We start from the raw sequence: 22,080 nt of genomic DNA on the forward strand, positions 1-22,080 counted from the left end.
TTGAAAGACCTACATGCAAACTGCATATTTGGAAAAAGAAAGCCTATAAGGGGACGCCATTTTTCATCGGACAATTTGGATGTAACCACTACGATCTAGAAGGTAATATTGCTTCCACATGCCAGTGGAATAGATTCAAAAAAGTCTTTACTCGTCACCGCGAAGCTTTGTTGAGACACTACGAAAAGATTTACCTTCGTTATGTACATCTAAGAACAAAATAACAGGTGGGTGAAAAGAAACTCATCTACAAGTAGATGAGAGATAGTATAGATGAGAGGAGAAAAAGTATGAGATATACTTATGTATTTTATATATATATCCGTTTTAATTTCTCATTTGTTTTTCCCCTTACTTTTCTTTTTCTTTCCTTCCTTTTCTAACACGCGGTTGGGTTAGGACAAGGTTACCATATTTATCGCTGAGATTCGTCCAACAGATTATCCGAATTTCTTGCCAATCGCTTGTAAGCGAAGCGGTTAATGACGTGCTAAAAGATTGAAGTGGAAAATCAAATTGTCGCTAATAAAATCTAACCGTCGGTTCCGAAATTTCTTCCGATTTCAGTAATGTATTGCAAACAAAATTTTGAATTTCTCTCTCCTGAACTAGAACATCGATATGGTTTATTCTAGACTCTTTCGATAGCTGTTGAAATGAACAAGTTTCTGGTAAATTTGATCGATTGTAGCTGGAAGTGTTTGCGAAATCGGCGTTTACAAATTTTGCTGACAATTCGATTTATACTTCGCCAATCTTTCAGTTCGTATAGCTCGCCATTAAATCCAGATATTATGATGAAAATGGTGTCACCTTATAGGATTTTCTCTGCCCTTTCCAAATATATGCTTAGTTTGCATGTAGGTCTTTTAAAATCTTCACAAATTTGGAGTTTTTTTTCAGACTACGCATTTTCTTCCGTAATCGTCCACCAAACTCGAAAACGGTTAGAGATAGGACAGGGTTGCTGCGGTGTTTTATGCTCCACATGGGCGCGTCCATCATTCCTATGTGTGTACGATTGTGACTATATGTATAAATTTTATATTTATACCATGTATACGTATATCCACAGGTTGAAATGGCTTAACCGATTTTTCGCTTGTTTTACTTCAACATTCGCTTCCTAATACCTTGCGCAGTCTCGATAAAACTTTTGGGATTTATGCATAACTTGATAATTCTAATCGAAGAATGCAGATCAATTACAAATTTTTCTTTGAATATCCATGTCAAATAATATGGCAGTGGTGCTTAACATGTCTGTATTTCCTCTTGGGATTATTCTAAGGAGGTTATGGGGGGGGGGGAAGGAATGTGGCTACTTTCAGAATCCTACAGGATTCTGCCCATGCAACCAGGGGTATCATATTCATAGGGGCCGACACTAGGAGATCTAGAACTAATATTTTAAACGGAAGTTTATTAATATCTTAGTCTTACTTCCAGCTATGTATGTGGGGCGTCCTTGAGCATCACTTTGCCCGGAGACCCATGATGATGTGTGATGTGTGTGTGTGTGAGATTGCCCTGCATAAAATCCCTCACAAAGAAGGAAGCTCACTGAGCTTACCTCACTGAGCTTTACCTAGTCCAGGGTGATATGTTGAAAGGGTCGATTTATTGGAAAAAGTTCGTTAAATGTCCCGTATTTCACATATACCTATTTTTCCCACATATAATTCGGGTCTTGGAAGGATGATTTCTCCCTTCTGGATCTGTGATTGGCCACCACCACCTATAGCAGAAAGCCTCCGCGCGAAACTCGTGACGTCACTGAAGTCGCCCATTTCACCTACAGACATACACTGCAAAAAAAAAAAGATTTCGCATACGTTGGCCCGCTTTATTCAATGGCTACAGGTGAAATGGACGACTTCAGTGACGTCTAAGCTCGTAACGTCACTGAAGGTCATCTCACCTATAGCCATTGGATATAATAGAAGAAAGGGTAATGATGGCGCATGGTCGGCCGACTATACCCAATGGCTATGGGTGAGATTAGAACCCCTTAATACCCGTAGAAGACGTCTTAGGTGAGATGACCTTCAGTGACGTCACGAGTTTCGCGCGGAGGCCTAATATAGATGGTGGCCTGGCCCAGGGTTCCATAGATCGATCTTGTAAGATTTTTTTTTCATTATCAATTTAGTTTTGATCAAACTCAATTCGATAAGTACAAAAGATGGTCCAAAGGGGGCAGCCATGGGCTGAAAAAGCTTGAGAAACACTCTCTCTGTAATAGGTTCTTGCACTTTTAGTTACCCTAACGCGTATGGGTGACGTTTAGCTACATTTGAATGGGATTGATCTGGATGATTTACTTGAAATAGACTAGTGTCCGATTTCGGAAATGAAATTAAGAATGAGAATTGAACTTAATTGAGTCAACAATGAACGAATTATTTTCCCGATACGCTTCGTTACAATATGAAACCGAATAGAAGTCTCATTATAATCATCGTTCAGATTATTTGCGACACGGTTAATTGCTAAAGCCATTAAAGATGGATGTAAATAAACCCGGTGTTCCTGTTCTCGAGCGAAATTATCAACGATATAGTCATTAGCGTGAAACCGGTCAGTCGCGAGAGATGGGTAGAAATTGGACGAAGACGTTTTAATATAATGTCAGTCACAATAGCCATGTTAAACTAACATATCCATGCAACAGGAAGAATGAATGCACGATTCCGGTGATAAATGAAAAGACCACTTTAGTGGAAAAATGACGGAACGATTGGGAACTGCTTCTGCCTTATTTTTCTCCTCTCGTGGGTAATCCATCTCGTTCCTTTATAACTGTCCTCTCTCTCTCCTCCTTGAGGGTCCCCAAGTATGAAGTGACGTCACCTCTATGAAGAAAAGAAAAATATAAAGCCTTTTTTATTTATTTATATAAGGTGGGAAAAAAATTGGCACTTGTTCAATTATTAGTAACTCGGAGCTTCCTTTCGGTTGACGGTGGCGTTGCTGTTGTTGTTGAAAAGTTCCACGAGTGAAGGAAAAAAGCATATAAGAACTTAAGATATATATTAACTCCTGGTTTTTTACAGCCACTGCCTGCTCTAGTTCTCCTCCTGGAAAGTTTGTGAGGAGGAGAAAAAAAAAATACCTTTTCGGATTTGGGTACGAGTCTATTTACGTGTTTGACATCTGTTTAACTAAGTGAGAAAACGTTAAATTTATACCGTACGGAACTGTTTTGTTTAGTGAAGGATGATGTTTGTGTTGTTCGTTACTCTCTTGTGTTTGTATAATTTCGCTTCAATCAAAGGTAAGACTTTTTCATTTTCAGAATATATCTGAAGAAAAAATTTATAACTGAAAAATATCTTATACCTTAATTATTTGATCACACATTGATCGTGTTATGTTTTCCATGAATGCACAGGCTGAAACGAAAAAAACAAAACAAAAAAAAACATGCACATCATAAAATATTGATTTCCAAAGTAAGTGTGAGAATAATTTAAAATATATGCAATAAAATTATAATAGAGGTAAAGTCTGAATATACAAGACTATACTCGTATAAAGTTCTGATACACAGAGCATGTTTCTCGCATTGGCAAACGGGGCATGTGCCCAGGGTCCACAAGTTTTAAGAAGGGACCCAAAAATTGTGTCTGCATTGTCTTTTCCCCCCCTTTTCTTGAAATATTACCAACAGTGGAATTGTAAGTACACCCACTTATCTGTATTCACAACGTAAAGACAGAGCCGTAATCTAGAATATTTGGGGGAAGGCACACGCAGGACTTCATAAATTTATAAATACAAAGCCCACAACAGACAACAGGGTGGCTGGGAAAAACGATGTCTCCCCCACTGTAAAAATATGAGGCGTTATTGTTTCCACCCAAAGTTTGCCACCCCCTTAAATTTTACTGCTCGGGGCAGTTGCCCCCCACCCCCCGTTTTAGTTTGGGTCCTGCGTAAAAATATCACTAAGTACTTACTTTTCAGAGTTTGTTCTGTGTATTTACTTTCTCATCTTGTTGAATTTTTGAATATAAAATTTAATGTATATCCCTTCTCTTTTCCCTCATAAGATGTGAAAAAAGCAAATGCCGTGCAGGGTTCACAACAAAATCTGCTTGACTATTTCCTCGATCAAAACTCCGGAAGGAAGAGATATAGTTCAAAATCTTCGTCTTCTGAATTTACAATTTTTGTTTTTAGAGTTCAAGTTTTTTCCCCTCCCTTCACTGAACTATTGACTTTTATCAAATATTTGCATATTTCCCTGACTTTGGCCAAATATTTAACATTTTTCTTGACCTTTAAGCGACCCTTTTTACAATTTTTATTCTCCCCTGATGTTCCAAGTCACTGAGGAACCCTGTCATAGCATACTTCAGAATTTTTCTTTTTTTTTGGTAGTAATTATACATAATTGCTATACAGAATAGTACTCTGCAATCATCAAAGAACGCAATGCATAAAGGGGGAGGGGTCCAAAAATTAATGTTTGCCGAGGGCCCGAACTTACGGGAAGCTGGTACCGTGAAACCTATGTAAGTTGTCGATCTACGGTGCAACAGTTTTCTGGTCAACTTACAAAGGTGTAGATGCAGTTCCTCCCTGAGAAGTATTCCAACTTAGACAGGAAGCCAACTTTGCAGGTTTCACTGTAATCACTCATTGCTTCCTTAATCTCGGAAATGGTAAAATGTTTTCGCTAATATTTTTTACTGAGGTAAACGATATCCTAAAGTCGCTATTTTCTCATGAAAATATCACTCTGGAATCGGGAGACACTTCTCCGTATTTTCTCGTACGAACAGACATTGAAAAATACTGATATTATGGTGGACGGGAGCATGAGTTTTGACAACGTTTTTATTCCACGACAATGCTAGGCAGTGCAAAATTTCGAAGTATGCAATACAAAAATAAAGAGCGTAATATGCAATACTATGTACTCGTATTTATATTCAAAATACGAACACGATTCACGTGTACCAGGAATTGGTATGGTAGTAGCATCAACTGCATATCCAATATAGAGCAATGATGAATGAATTCATTCATTCCAAGATAGAGCATGGATCTTCAAACTTTTCCAGAGTCAGGAGCATCTTATGACCGCCATCAGAAAAAAGAGCACCAAAAAAAAAAGCAATTAATAACACTTGCAAAGATTCAAATCAGCAGCATTGTGCCATATCTTCCCGTTAAAAAGTCTCTCAGCAGAGAGCAACGGGTCTACAGCGGTACAATCATTCAATCATTTCACACTTCACTCATAGCTATAAAAATTAATGGCGGTTGGCAACACTGCACATAGCAAGCATTAAACAGAAACAAACTTCACGTTATTTTCACAGCACGTATATGCACATTGCATGTACTAATTTGTTAGAAATTCCTCCATGTGTACGAGGTGCATGTACGGTTAAGTAGTAGTAGTAATATGTCATTACCTAGAAGAAACTTGGATGAGATTTTTAACTGGAGGAGTCGATCGGGCAAACGCATCGAGCACTCTGCGCTCTTTAATGCTTTCGGTGAGAAACACCTGGTAGAAGCATGTCATAAAAAATGACATGGTGTGTTGTATGTCGTAATTCACAATGCCCCATCATTACTACAAAAAGCAGAGGTGGTGAATACATTTGTGTCTGTGAAATCTAAAAATAGACTCTCAGAGCGTCCACATTACAATAACCATAAGTATTTTTTCTGTTGTTATGGACTAAGATCCGCATTAAAATGGAAAGTGTTCGGCTTGGAATTTAACTTTAATCTTGGAAATGGGTTTGCAAATTGAAGATATATGCATATATATATAACAGTTAAATCCTTTGACGACGAAATCCGTTGTATTTGATGATGTAAGCTGAGACAAATATGAGAGAAATTCTCAAATACAACTCACCAGATCTCACTGATGAACAACGTTTCATAACTCATTAAGAATACAATGAGAAATTTAATATTTTTAAAAAATCGGTTCCACAGTGAAACTAGAATTTTCATATTTGCGAGAAATGGGCGGAATTTTTGGTTTTGCTGCTGAAGTTTTTATAAGGAGACGAAAAAATACTGGTTGTCAGCCTAATCTCGACTGTTTCGTTAAAAAGAGCCTGGCATACTAGGCTCTTCAGGAAAGAAAGCATCCACACTCACTGGACTTACTCAGAAGTAGTGAAGACAGAAAAAGTATTGATTCATTAATTGTTAACAATTGTTAATTAAAGTTAATTGATTCATTTTGCCTAAATTCACGGGGGGGGGGGGTCTATTCATAACTTTATAAATAATTAATTCATTACAAAAAAGGTTCCTTGCTGTTGGGAATTTTTTTAATCCTTCTGAAGAAATCTCCCCCCCCCCCCTCCATCTTTCTCCCCGTTAAATTAAACTTCCTTTACGTCATTTCATCTTACGCGACTCCATTTTGTTGAAACAATTAATCACGTAAAAAGCGAGGGAAGCCTATATTTTAACATTCTTCATGACCCATATTTCACCCATCAATTAACTCGCCTGTTCCAAAATGGCGATATCAAAATACATTTGTCTCAAACTCTGGAAAATTGATGGAAAGAACACAAGCAATACTTGGATTGCCATTTACCAATTTCTCCTCCCAAATCCAACCAAGAGCCTACTACGGAACATTTCAAACAGGAGTCTGGGGAGTCATTTGACTCTTCCCAGATCCACGAAGGATATTTGTGAAAATTTCAAACCGGACTAAAAACGTTTTGAGATAATGATGATGATGCATGATCTCATAGTTTTTATCCCGCGATATGTGTTTAATTTTAAAAATATAAATTTTATATTATAACAATATAAAAGTAGGAAAAGTTGTAGAATAGAAAAATAAAGATCTTAGAATTGAGACACTTTTAGCCACCTAATCTATACATATAAAATTGATCTTCTGCGTGTATGTGTGTGTTCTCTATACAAATCTACAATTGCGGCGTTCAGAGCTAAAGTGGATCAAGTCCATAAAATATAGTTTTGAGATAATCAAGGTTAAAGTTTATTAACACCAGTTGAATCCTAAAGTGATTTAGAGGATAATTTTCTTTTTATTGTTGTAGTACGAAAACTAACTTAAATATGGATCATGATTTTAAAATTCAAAAACAATAAGCGGCAATTCAATTGTAAATCAGAATTTACTTGACTTGATCCACTTTAGCTCTGAACGTCTCAATTTTTAGATCTATCGTCACCAAATTTTGTGCATATATATCAAACGGGGGAACCCGACTTGAACGATAGGATACTTTAAAAGTTTTTCAGACCTTGGCAAATCCCGAAATGGGCAAAAAAAACTCGGGCAAACAATGATTTCTGAGCCCTAACAGTCACTTTCAGAATGTTTACTTTGGTTACCGTGGTTCCTTCGCAATGCGTTTACAGTGGTTTGTCTCTTCTTTATTGCTGCCAGTATTATGTACAATACCTTTATAAAGCCGGGTTTTCCTAGGAGCAGGTTTCTACAGCATTTGCAGCGTGAAAACGCTGATTGGTCAAAAAACTTGAATTTCAGGTTTTTTACTAAGGGGCCGTTCAAGTATTACGTCATCATCGATGGGGGGAGGGTTCCGATTTGCTGACTTTTGACGACAAGGGGAGGGGGGTTGGATAATGCTTACGTCATCAACCATCCTTTATGAAAATATGAGCTAGGATTCAGAGGGACAGAGCTGATGACAAAATTTTGCTGACAAGGGGAGGGGGGGGGGAGGGGTCAAAATGGCTAAAAATTTGCTTACGTAATACTTGAACGGCCCCTAATCAGCATTTTCACGCTGCACACGGAGCAGAAAACCCGGCTTAAAAGTTTGTCAGTTTTTCAATCCTCCCAGTGACTGAACAAAACCCAGGGTAGGGCCGGGTATTATATCTTGTTCATTTATAAGCTACATCAACAAAATAAAGTCACGTAATTTTTAAACCACAAGAAGTGTACCTGATTAATTTAAAAAAAGCAGACAAAAATAAATTTTATCCCATTCTGAAACGAAATCCAAAGAACATACGATCATTAACCAAACGCAATGACTAATTTCATATTGAACGATGGCGTCTACGTTTCCAAGATCATTAACATGACACTCTGAGAAAAGGGGGAAAAAAAATAAGCCAGTTGATTACCATAACCATTACTAAAGACCCTTGATTGTGTATTTTCACTACACATCTGGTGACATCATTTAAAATTTAGTAAAAGAACTAGTAAGAGTAAAAAAAAACTTCCCGAGTATTTTTCCCCTCTTATACGGTATGTATCTGAAAGCACGCCTGAAGAAATAAATAAAAAAAAAATTCGGGAATATCAAAGAGCAAAGAAATGAAATTCGTGCATATGTGTGCCGTTACTACTACTATTTTCACACTAAATATATATATATTTTTTATGTATAATACATATGTACGTAGGCTTCTATTCCTGTCACCTGGGCTTTGCTTTTTAGGAATGAGTCCAAGACATTCGCGGATTCTTTTTTTAAATTTCTCTCTTATTCACCCTTCATTCCCAGAGTTCATTGCTTTTTTTCTTATTCTTTTTTAAAGAACTGTATTTTTTATTTATTTCTGGTTGGGATGGGGTTTTTTTCGCTTAGTATTTCCCTGAAACTTAACATATACTACTTGTTCTTTTCTTTTGGATGTTCTACTTTCTACTACTACCGACATGACAGCTTCCCTTTTTTTTTTAAACTTGATGGTTGTCGAAAGGTAAGGAGTTTCGGAAGAAAAATAGCAAAGAAAACAGTTAAGATCCAGGTTTTCGTTCAAAAGGGCAGCATCGAGTCTTTTTCCTGCACTAACGGTTTTGCTACTGCTGCTGTTTGACGGCACTTAGCGGCTTTTTTGTCTTAGATCCTACCGATGAGGTCCGACAGTATGAGATACTTGCCTTTCTCTCTCTCTCTCTCTCTCGGTTGCTGAATCAGCGGTATGTGGAATACTAGAAGGCTCTGCAAGAAACAAACATTTTACAGGATGGGATATCTACGCTACTGATCAGTTTTGTGTTTGTTTTGTTTCTGCATCTCTATTTAAAACTTAAGATTCTCACTTATTTTCAGTGAACTTGGTTTTTGGAAGAATTCAAATTGTATGGAATGAATTGGATGCACTAATGGAGTGTCCAAATTTTTTTTTTCTGTCGCCCACTTCAGAAATTTTATTTTTGAGAATCCCCCCACAACTTAACTCTTTAATTGAGAGAGGAGCTTATTTTCAAAAGAGAACATTTTCATTTTTTTCTAAACACACATCTCAAATATTCCTAAATATTCCTGGGCTAGGAAAAGCTTTCTGGAATCAGAATGGTGACGTAGAAATTTCCAATCTTTCGGTCTTGACCAGCTCAAAATTTAATCAAAAGGCCACTAATTTTCTCTCAAAACGGATCATTTCAAAAATTCAAATGTAGATAAATGTTGATCAAGAAACATGGAGTATACAAGTATTATTTTACCCATTCCTCTTCATGCTACCTGTTGGGCTATTTTGCACTTCTGTAAAGCAAACGTATTCTCGAGGAATATGTTTTTTACTTCTATTGTAAATTTAGCAAAATTGGAAATTAGTTCTTTTAAAAGTTAGCTCCCCAATTGACAAGCATTGAAATATCCAGAGGAGAAAAATTTTGAGGGGTTACATTAAGCAAATGAGGTATCCTGAATGCTATTACATGACAAAAAAAACTTATATATATTGTCTATATTAAAAAATGTATATACATGAGATTTTGCACTTCAGGGGACACACTGTAGTCATATGATTTATGAAGATTTGAATAGTATAAAAATGGCATTTATTGTTTGTCAACTTACTTATTTGACATCTTTGAAGGCACGAGGCATATTGCTCACATGGTATCTCCCTCCAAAATGAAGGATTAAAAATCGTTTTTGCTTGGCTTGTCAAGAAATACGGGACGCGTGCCTTTAAGCCATTCTGCTCTGGTTAGTTGTAGAAACTTCAGAAACAGCTCACACAAGTGAAAATCGAAATAAAACAAGGAGTTGTTTAGAAGCATCAACGCCGAAACGAGCTCAAAATATGCATTGCCTTTATTTGAAGAATAACTCATGTTGCTTGAGCGCAACACTGCCAAATTAAAGGGTTAAGCCAACCCATATCATACCAGTTGCTTTTACCTCCACTGGCAGGGCCTATTCCTCATAAGTTCTGTTCGGATCTCGGGAAAAAAAGGAATTTTTGGGCCTTTTATACAATGCATGCCGCTTAATGTGATCACATCGGGACGCGGGGTTTCTGATAACAATTACCGAATGATAGCTATATCCAAAAATTAGTCCCGTTTGCAAGTACGGTGGCCATACATCCCGTTTGGTCGAATGGGACGTATGGTAAACGGGTATTGTTCAAATGGGACGACTGTTTTTCGTTCCCACATAATTGGTTGCAAAATTTTCTCTCAGTCGTTTCCATTTTTTTATTATGTTCTAGAGCGGGACATTTTTTTCCCCCTTTAAGCTAAAATTCTGCACTTTTGTTAATCAACCATTGTGAGGCATTGGAATAAACCTGTCTAATTGTACATCACAAATGATCATATTTTCTTTAATGTACACAATACGTTTCATAGATCCTTTGAGAAAATCTCTCTCAAAAAAAAGAGAGGAAACTGATCAAAAGAGCCCTTAAGTTTAGACACTAAAAATAGTCGAAACAGGCAGGCAAAAATAGGCACTAAAAAAACATTTATAATTTTTGGAAGGAAGAAAAAATAACTGCAAGTAAGTAAAAACAAAGGTATTAAGGGCCCAAAAACTAGCTGAAGTCGGTTGTACTTTATCCTTCTATTGTTTTAATTACAGTTTATGATAACTGCATTATTATCCAAGTTAAATTGATTTCCAAGTCCAAAATGAAATATTACTAGACCCTCAGGATTAGGCCAATTCCAGGGCCGCCATTACCGAACGCGGAGTCGGTAGGGATAAAGTTCTGTGGGGTTATCTCGAGTTGCGAATGATTTTCGTTTATTTGTTAATAGCTATAATACCCGGTCCTGCCCGGGTTTACTTCAATGAGGCTTTTTGGATCACGTGACATCCATCTCCCTCTCTCTTTCTTTGAGGGACATACAAACCGTGTATAAGTTAACCAATATGGCGACTTCCTGTGCTACTCATGAAGTAAAAAATCTAGATTTAAAGAAACGTATGCGGGACTCCTTCAAACGCGGGGCCTTGTGTGGCCGCATCTGTCACACCCCCTTGGGGAGAACTTGTCAATTTAATCGGATACTAAATATGTATGTTTAATAAATAGCCATGGTTGTTTGCAGTGCATTTATGGTGCAAAAAATAAAATCAAAACAATATAGGCCCCAGAGTCCTGTCTGCTCCTACCCCGCCTTGTGTGGGTCATGACGTCAATTCAAGACCTCTTGGGACAATCATCGGTCCGCTATACACATACAACGCAGTTCAATCCCTGAGCGAGACATATTATGTGAAGCCTGTGGTCATCAGTTAGAATGCAAATACTATTAAAACTATTTCAATTGTTTCAGGGTTTACTGTATGGTCAAGGTCAAAAAGTTTCCCCTACTTGTGATGGTTCATGATTAGCATGACAAGCTGATAAAACCGGCACAGGGAGAAGATAAAAAAAATTGAAACGAAATACACATTTAAATCTTTCACATCAGCACCACGAGGAAAACGTTTTCCTCGTTCCTTCAAGAAAAATAGACGTTATTCAAACATTTTCTTAACGCAAAATGTTTCTTTGCTTTATTTAAATAGAAGTGAAGGTTCATTAGTCAAGCAGTCAACGTACCGGAGCAGTGTAAAAAAAAAAAACCACCAAAAAATTACAGAGCTTGTGACAGTATTCTAGCGTCAAGGCGTGGGAAGATACGTGTTTCTACGTGGAAAAACGCGTTTTTTGGAAACATGATTATTTATATACATTTTTTTTTTCGCTCTCTGTTCGTTACCAGAGAGAGAGAGAGAGTCTTCTCAATGAACAACATTTTTTGGCTGGTGATGAGGTCTTTTTTAGACTGAGTGAAGAGAGAGGTCACTGAAACGACCGTTTATGACAAGCCGCGGGAAGTATACAAATGGTTTACATGAATTCCCCGTGTTTGAATGTATCGGAGTGCTGAAATCCATCGTCGTTAGTCACTCCTTTTTTTAAAATTCTCCAGTGGCGATAGACCAGGCTGGTTATATCATGATGACAACATTGTATGCATCTCACATCGCCCTGCGCCTTTTATTTTTCGATCTGTATTAATCTTTGCATCATGTCTTTTCAATTGTGCGTGCTGTCCCGCACAGTTTCCGTTACTAATATCCTCCAATTTATTGAAGTGAAACTTCTACAGCGACATAACAGTGAATTTCTGTGAGGGGAAAGGAAATTCATCATAAAAACTGAAACGCTTTCGTTTCCCTCAAAACCCAACCTTCTTTTTCTTCTAACTGATTGTGTGATGAAGGTCCGAGAAGCAGATAGGGTCAGGTGGTAGTGGGAGGGAGGATGTTCGGCCGTGTAAGAAAATAAAGGGTGGGTTTGGGGGGAGATAATAATAATAATAATGTGATCTTCACGCAATCCCAAGGGAAAGCATGATCCGTCCAGGGAATTTATTACTGTTAGTAAACATCCAAGCCCGAACCGGAATTCGAACCCAGACCTGCACAGTGAGAAGCTAGTTCCCTAACCACTCGACTGCCAGGCGGCAAATTGATTGAACGGCTTTTGTCGGACAAAGACAGTTTATTACGTTTCGCTGCTTACCCCCACCCCCTCCGTGATGCCGCATCCTCCTGGCCACACGAGAGAGTATTTCGCACGCGAGCGCAAGGTTTTTTGACGTCACGGTGCCAGCTCCTATTTGGCTGCGCTGTTATAACGCAATTTCTTTTATTTTGAATAAACTTTTATTCAATTACATTGATGTCTGGTTATTTCATCATGCGCGCGAGCTCTTTTTAATGCATTTTTAAACTTTATTTGACATAATTTATATTACATTGGCATATTTTTATAATAATTACAAATTTTCGAAAATTCGTGAATCTAGTTATGCCAAACGTAGGAGTGGACAGTGGATCAAAGGATCGAAGTGGACAGTTTTGACTAGAGCAGGAACTTCAACCCATATGCCATGGGCCAAATGGGGCTCTCCGAACATTTTTATTGTGGCCTGCCGACAATTTTTAGGAACATTTTTACATAAAAAACGATTAAATTCCAAAAAAAAGAAAAATCGTTAAAGAGCTCTGGCCCCATAGAATCTGTGCTGCCGTATTTAGAAAATGTGAGATACTTCCCAAATTCAATAGCTCTGTGCATTAAAAGGCCGTTACGACGGCTTTTTTAATGTATCAAATGCACGGTATGACTTGGTAGCATGCGGGCTTCGTGGAAAGAATTAAATTTTTTCCCCCTAATGTCTGAAAAGGTTGAAGATCCCCTGGAATAGAGGACGAATATCCCTAAATTTTGAAACAGGACTATTTCGACTGCAGGATGAATCGGGAAAGATGATAGTCGTTATATATAGTCGATAAAACATATTAAAGGATAAGTATTTTTTCGCCCGTATCTCTCTCTCAAATGAATGTAGCAGGAAAAACCAATTCATCTTCAAATCTGTCGAAACCCGCCCCCAACAAAAAAAAAACTAAATAAAATAATAACTGGGGAAAAATTTTCCCATCACGTGACGAGCTTATCATGATGACATCGAACATGTTTGTTACCTGAAACTACCTGACCTACAGGATCTAACCTGTCGTTCGGTTTCTTCAGAGGAGGCCTCGATTCTGCCTCTGTGTGAAATACGATATTCCGAGTTGGCGAAAAGTCGCGGAAATGTCACGTCTGAAGGTAACTAATACTCATAGTCTGTGATATATCCCGTGACAACCCTTGTTAGCTGTGTTTTTATGAATCGAAATTATTGCCGTTTCGGCGCCTCACTGAAAGGTATAACATTTCACACATACAGTTACTTTTTTTTCTACTTTACTGACTTAGACTTTAGACATTATATTTGCCAGGTGAGTTCATTAGCGAGATACTTCGGATATAACATTACAGACATAGATCGTCTCTCACTAAAGTAAAAAGTATCTCGCTAACGTAAAAAGTAACGTATTAAAGTATCGCCCGTACGAATATTGGGATGGGCCACGCGATGGAGTCTGGATGGACTACAGACTGGAGCCAGCTGTAGAAACCGCGAGACACCCAGGCTGTGTTGCAAGAAGCAACGTAAGCACTTCGGCCCCCCAGGGGGAAGGACCCGGGCATCTCCGGCAAAACCAAAATTTATTGCTACATCAAAGATTACACATAGTAACCACCATCGTAATTAAAATTATGTGAATCGAAGAATCAAATGAATCAAGTGAAAGTCAAAGAGTGCAACTGGCACCGATAACAAATAGTTATATAACGTTGTATAAAAATCATATCGCAAAAAGTGTGATCAGAAGTTTGATCGTTCAAGGATTAAGAGTTTTTCCGCTGCGTAACTTCTTCACACCTGAGTCAAAACTGACAATTAAAAAAAATATATATTGATTTGTGTTTATTGTATGTCAAAATACCCTTTAAAAAAGTTGATTAACTAATTAGCTAATTAATTTGGATCGATATCTTTACTAGGACCATATCAGTAAGGTACACGTTTGTGTACTCCAGATCTTAACTTGAAAAAAAAGAATCGTTCAAAACCGTGTCCGAAAAATTCACCGACAAAAATTATTATTAATACGAGTCAACGAGTCATTATTAAAACTTTCCACCATATATCTTTAGGATCACTCACTCACTTACTCACTAGGTCACTCACTCAGTAGCGCACTCCCTCGCTAACCGACTCCATCGAACTGTCGTCGGTGAATTGTCAGTCGGTGAATTTTCCCAGCAGTGAATTTTTCGTCGTTGAATTGTTGGTCGGTGAATTTTCCGGCGGTGAATTGTTGGTCGGTGAATTTTCTAAGTGGTGAATTGCATGGCGGTGAATTATTGTCGGTGAATTTTCTTAGTGGTGAATTGCATGGCGGTGAATTATTGTCGGTGAATTTTCTTAGTGGTGAATTGCATGGCGGTGAATTATTGTCGGTGAATTTTTCAGGCGGCGAATTTTTCGTAAACCGCTCAAAACAATTTAAAACTGTTAAAAATGCGGTACACACACGTGTATCTCTGGGGCGAAGAGGTTACATGTACTAAAATATGGATGTGAAGAAAAAGTTTTAACACATTCAAAGATATGGTTGGCCATAATTTTTGTATCTGTTGCTCATCTCTTGCAGAAAAACTAACCCATTCAAAGCTGTATTAACGAGTATTTCGAGTCTTTAAAAGCCTCTTATTTTAGCATTGACAAGCCCAGATATTTTGTAAAGTTTATTTCTCAATGAAACACTTTTCCCAATCCCCCCCCCCCCTAGTTTTCACGTTGCACCTGCTGAAAATCGGAAGAAAACCTACATCATTTAAAAAGATATGACATTTTGAAGGGGTTTGGTAATTTCTGCTGCGCCGCTAAAAGAGTTAAAGATAACAAGATTTCCCGTCTCTACACGAAAGTATCTTAACCCTATAAGTGGGTTTTATAAATTTCACCGATCTATATTATATTACTAGGAAAAATCTAGCCCTTTCTATAATGCCGCATCGTTTTGTGCGGCTGATAGTACTTGCTCCCAGGGCTATATAGGGCTGTTTCATCTCTTTGATGTCACGCTTGGAATCAGTGGGGGTGGCCTGTCACAGTCCTGCAACTTTTTTTTCCACAGCAGACGGCATCTCTTTGTTTTGAAGAGATGCCCCCGGGACAGCCCCACCCGGGCATGGCCCGGGGGCCTTCACGCGAAGAGAGGCCTCACAAAAATGAAATCTGGTTGAAATTTTCGAGAATTTGTTTGGTAGAGCCTCAGAAAAATCGATTGGCCCGGGGGGCCCCATGATACTCTTAAGACGGCCCTGCGTTGAAGACATGGAAAAGAACGGTTGATAGCTTCGAAAGACTTTATAAATCTCTCCATGGTGAGAGCGCGAGACTTTCAACCACAGAAAAGGTGCTATTGAAGAGCTCAGAGAGAGACTCACGAAGGAGTTCCCTGATATATGGCCACAAGCTATCCACATTTATTCTAGGATAACGACTTTTAATTATGAGAATAAGGGCTTTTTGATCTTAATTAAAAGTTTGAATGGGGATAAAAAGTTCATTAGGAAAGACATGAAAATAAGAAGAAATGGATAAAATCCAAGGAATAGTTGCCAAGTAATTAATGTCTTTTGATATTAGCATTCAAAATAATGATAATAACTTCAAACATTTTACATTAGAATTTATTTACTTATTTAATTTTTTGCTTTCCATATTTTTATGATTCAATTGTATTGGTAATAACGAAGTCTAAGGCCTTTAAAAGCTACATCTAATTCAAACGAAAACAAAATGTAATTTAAAATTATTAGAAAGTTCAGAAGATAATTGGAATTATCTGTCTCTCTGAGTTGGATTTTAAATAAGAGTTAAGTAACGGACGTGATTCAACTAAAATTTGTCCGAGAAAAATATTTTCAATGGAAGTTACCTCATAAGCAAATGCGAAATTTCTTATTTTCAAATTTTTAAATGGCTGAACGAAGCAAGGCAAAACAAATAAGCAGATACTAATGAAAACAGGGGGAAAAATAATTTTTTGGAAATAATTCACAGTAAAATGGACACTACAGCGATTGTGCAAACGTACCGTAATTAACAAGGTAGCAAAGCGGGCTCACTCGGTTCTGCAAGGGAATGACGTCACGTGTGACGTCAGCTGTTACCGACTTCAGCCATTTTACCTCCTAGTTCTCTCTCCTATCTCTAGGAGGTAATGCTTCAGCGCCTCATGAGACAGCCATTGTTATATGGCCCTGGGAGAGGGAATGGAAAAACATGTTCTCGGAAGAAGCCATTCCATTTTTAATTGGGGGTTTTTTTTTTGAAACCGAACACAACTCAGGTCTATTGCCATAGGCAATTTACTACCTAGTGAGTTGTGCCGGAATTGTAAGTGTGTGTACCTAACAGTCTGAGTGCGTATCTAGTGTTGTGTATGATTTTTCAGTGCTGTCATCTATATCTCAGAAGTGAAGTGAGTGATGTGTGGTGACTGAATATTTGTACTGTTTGTAGGCCTGTTGTTCTCTGTGGCGAGACTTTTTAACGGGGAGATCGGCTCGCATTATTTATGTATCTTATATATGTGTGTCTATAGTTATTTGTGGGCCCCCTTCGTGGCCTGCTGGCGACGTGCGTATGCACCTGCCCATGTAACCTCAACTTTTTGTCTTCTTATCCGCTGGTGGTCTTTGGGTGCTTAGTGCTCCGGATATTGCATCGCTCTTCCACCATGGCCCAAACCCTCTGAGTGACCAGCTTATATCCCCTATGGGGACAGAGCGGGGGCCATGGTCGGTTTCGGGTCCCCGCGATGCGAGTCCGTTACTATGACCACTCGACCAGCGGCCTTTAATTGGGTTGCTGTATTTTTTATTTTTATTTTTTTGAAATATATGACATCCATATTGGTTATGGGCATCTATTTCCTCAGCCTCCTCGTTGGGCATTTTGCCTCTTGTGGCGTTGAATTTGTATTTATAAACCAAATTTACAAACTTGTTTGGGCTCGCCATTGTTGAACCGAGAATGTTAAGGAGGCGAGATATCTCGAAATTGCCGAAATACAAAGCACCGGATTGGATGAGATGTCTTGGAATTCACGCTAAGGGGGTTAATACAATTAAATACTGTATAAAATCCAAGGCCGTAGCCAGAGGGTCCTCATTTATCCGATACAGTGGATAAAGGAATGATATTTATATATATATGTACAATCACGAGATCAAGTCTATTGTAGTGTAAAAGTTTGGTTCTCCCCCGGAAGGAATTTCTGTCTGCGACCTTTGTCAAGCCTGTATAGGTTGAAAACCTATAGCTTTATTAAATTTGGTTCAAGATACATAATAATGTACCATGGAAATATATTACAGCAGGGGTATTTAACCTTCCAGACATAGCTGGCTAAATTAACACTTTCCATGAAGCCCGTAGGCCACCAAGTCATTTACAGTCAATCAAGGTAGTATCCAGATCTACAACAACTTGATGTAATACACAGTAGTGTCTTGACGGATGGACCAACGAGCCTCGAGTTAAACAGGGTGACCCCAAATTATTGAAGGTTTTTATTTATTCTGAAATTGTTTACTTCATTAAATGGAAATTTGCATTTTTTTTTAATTATTTCTTTAGAAAATTCGAAATTCTTTTTGGTTCTTTCTTTTGCTAATTTTGAAACTATTTTCTCCAGTTCTGATATTATTTTTCTCATTTAGTATTAATTAAGTAGGCCTATTTACTTCTGAAAGCGCAAGATGAAATTATTTCTTGGATATTGAGGTGCTTTCCGGCATTTCTGTAGAGATATGATGTCTTTTGGATGCCAATTTTTCCCTTCCGAAATATATGTACATATTACATAATGACCGCAAAATACGTAATCTGGGCCCTGGTTCAATTAGACGGGTTTTATTCCATTAATATTCAGTACGAATACTTATTTCCTTTCCATGAGTTGTTCGAAAATGACAGGTGTGTTTTGTAAGTGTTGCCATCTACTATTTTCGAATTCGGTATGAATTGTTTAGCGATGAAATATTGTCAGGTATAGTTTGAGGGGAACCAGCTTAAGGTTGAAAAAAACAACAGTAGCTAGTACGATGACTCAAAGATATTCGGACATTGTTAATCCAATGTTGCCCATCTTTAATCCATCTTCATCTAAAGGCTGACTTTTTATTGTCCGTTTTCCCTAAACTCAGCGCGGAAAATTCCGCAAAATGATGATTCTCCCTTATTATGGAAAGCAAAATATCCGCTCGTGCCAACGGTTCCTTTGCGTCGAATGTAAATCGAAGTTTACGGAAGGTGAAGAAAAAATACTTGGATTTGACTGGGTTCAACTACTTCAGTTTACTGTACTTGCGCCCCCTTTCTTTCGCCAAATGCCGCCAACATCCGTTAGCAGTATATTCGCTATCGATGAATGTCGATATGGTGCAATATGGCTTGAGCATTCGGGTTTATGTGAAGTGAGTAGCAGATTCAAATAGGCTAATATCCAGCTCAGATCCATCGCTATGAGAATCTGGCAACAAGGAGTGATGAGATGGAGTCAGTCCCAAGTAGTGTTGCCATAAATACTGTCTAATTGTCGATTATTATTTTTTAAAGGGAAAAATGATATTTTCATGGCCACAAAAAACTCGTAAACCTACCTTTGTTGTTTTTTTTTTTTAAAAAGAATACAACAGCGTCCAAAAAAACAACAACAACAACATGAAATCTCAATTACATAGTGTTAACAAAAGCGTTGCGAGATCTTTATTTGGTGGTTTTTTTTTTATAATGGTGTCGTGGTTGGTTGATCGCGTTGTTTGTCTTGATGACAGAAATAAACTGCCTTCTCTGACAATTGATGACATCAAGAACAAACACTCATTTAATGACAGGGGGCGTCTCTTTTTTCCTTAAATTATAACATCGTTTTTCGACGTAACGTTTCTGATACGCGGCGATGACATTATTTTCCTATCAAAGCCTAATTACTGAGCGTGTTGGATATTATATATATATATAACATGCAATTATAGCTTTCAATAACGCTGTTAAGTCCGATGCTATTTTAGACATTAAACTATTTATTTTTAGGTGTATACGTCGTTTTCTCCTTTTCATTCTTCCCCGTATTACGAATTTATTTTAGTAGATCTTAGAACATTTTACGTGCAGTTCGGGAATTGCTGTGAGATGAAGTACTGTGAATATTTTAATGAAAAAGGACGTTATCATAACTAGGCAGGTGCAACCCGTGCACCCGCACAGGGCCCAATTTGAAGGGGAGGCCTAAATGCAAATTCTTGCACAGGGCACAGGAATGGCTAGTTACGGCACTGATCATAACTATAACGAAAATGTAATTATTTTAAAAAAGTGTATTAATTCTACTATAATCAATAAGAATTAAGAATTTTTCTTAATGGAAAGAAAAATGTTACTTGTTTCAAAAAAACACATGGAATTACATGAGCTTCATATAGTACGTTCTATTGAAAGCCTGTATAAACGAATTTCTTCTTTTACTTAGATTTACTGAGAAAGACAATATGCATTAGCTCGTAAATATATGTTACGGTAGAAACCCGAATACTGGTAAAACCTAGGTTGTACCTACCTAAGCGAGCCCGAAGTACCCTTGCAAACGTGTTCATTTCGGACCTTTACCCAGTCAAAGCCCGTTTTTAATGAATATACTGACCATCATGGACACTATTAGTTCCTGCCACTTATTAATTAATTAATTAATAATTTAAAATATTTAATAATTTTAACTTATTAATAATTAGCAAATGAATTAATTAACTGTCATGAACAATAATAATATTTGTTCCTGACATGAATTAAGCAATTATTAATTACAATCAATTAACTAATTCAGTTAGTCCGACCATTAATGATCATCATGACCATCTGTCAATTGGTTGGTAATTGATTCATTAAAAATTTGTTTTTACTGTTCAAATTAATTAATTTCTACGAACGGTATGAACTGCAAATCAATCTGTAATTAATTAATAAAAAAGCCGTTATTTCGGCATTGATTAATTCAATAGTTAATTACTAAAAAATTGCAATTTGAAGTAATCATAATTAATAATTAATTTATAAGAGAACCAATAAGGAACCAATAAATTCGTAATGGTTAGTTTATTCATTAAAAACGGGCTTTGACTTGGTTAAAGCCCGAAATGAAAACGTTTACAAGCGTATTTCGCGCTTTCAATCTCAACTCGCCTTGATAAAACCTAGGTTTTAACAGTTTTCGGGCTTTTAACAGTAACGTTAAAATTTCGAATACAGTGAAACGTTGATACTCTGTGGACCAAGAAGAAATGTCGTTACAGAGGGATCATCGTTATATCGAGTGGTTTCATTACCATTAGTCACTACCAAATTTATGTTGTCATTGGTATTTCCTCTGAATTGGCGTATTGTTACTACCATCATAACATGCATTTGTTTACACTGTGAAGTGATTTACTGCATAATACTGTTTGGTACTTGGTAGCTTCACGGCTAGGTTAGGTAGCGCGAATACCGAGGGTAGGTAACGGTATTCAGAGGTTAAGTAGCGAAAAATACCGATGCACCCAAACACCCTCGAAAGAGCAAAAAACTAACAATTAATTAAAATAATATATTGGAGGTGATTTTGAGCGAGAAATATACAAAATATCATTGTAACAGTTTCAAAATGTTCTCAAAAAATGTTGTTATAGAGGAATTTATCGTAATAAAGGATATCGTACCGAGAGGAGTTTAACGTTAGAATATAGACAACTCTTCAAACAAAATTCGAAAAAATACCGTTGTAGAGGGATTTATCGTTGTATCGATTGTTGCGAGGTATCACTGTATACAAGAATTTTGGATACTTTCGTATGAGAATTTCCGATTTTTGACACGAGAATTTACAATTTTTTTACTTATAATTTTAAATTTCTCTTACCATGATTTTGAATGTTTTTACATACGGAAGCAATATATCTGCCCCCCCCCCCCGATAATCCGAAATCTGTTTACAGTACGTAAATTTTTAATTTTTCTTATACGAAAATTTCAAACTTTTTTTTATGAAAATTTAAAATATTTTACGAGAATTCAATATTTTTTTAACATGTGAATCTTGAAATTCTTTGTGCAAAAGAATTTCATATTTTTTTTACAAGAGAAAATGAAAAAAATCCTTATACATACTACGTGTGAATTTCAAATTGCTTTATACGAGAATTTCAGGTTTTGCACATGAAAATTTTTCATTTTCTCAACATCAGAATTAAAAAATCTTTATGAGAGAATTTCATATATTTTACACGAGAATTCAATATTTTTAACAAAAGAAATTTAAAGTTTTTTAATAACATAAGAATTTATAGAAGATTTCAATAACATAAGAATTTATAGAAGATTTCAAT

General features: G+C 37.1%; 1 protein-coding gene across 2 annotated transcripts in view; it reads left to right on the top strand.

The window, feature by feature from the left end:
* The first annotated feature begins 2,982 nt into the window (after nucleotides 1-2,982).
* LOC149086994 (limbic system-associated membrane protein-like) overlaps nucleotides 2,983-22,080 on the top strand; it is a 45,164-nt gene continuing 26,066 nt past the window's right edge. The window contains exon 1 of one of the 2 annotated variants that reach the window (XM_089231209.1): nucleotides 2,983-3,277. In XM_089231209.1, coding sequence (XP_089087335.1) covers nucleotides 3,220-3,277 — 58 coding nt within the window. In that variant the 5' untranslated portion in view covers nucleotides 2,983-3,219. The remainder of the gene's footprint in view (nucleotides 3,278-22,080) is intronic. The other variant, XM_089231208.1, reaches the window with a different exon arrangement.

This window comes from Pholcus phalangioides, unplaced genomic scaffold (genome assembly GCF_987345545.1).
Source record: "Pholcus phalangioides strain wild (caught in Gottingen) unplaced genomic scaffold, Ppha-v1.0 ptg000004l_1, whole genome shotgun sequence".
In the NCBI taxonomy this organism is placed as follows: domain Eukaryota; kingdom Metazoa; phylum Arthropoda; class Arachnida; order Araneae; family Pholcidae; genus Pholcus; species Pholcus phalangioides.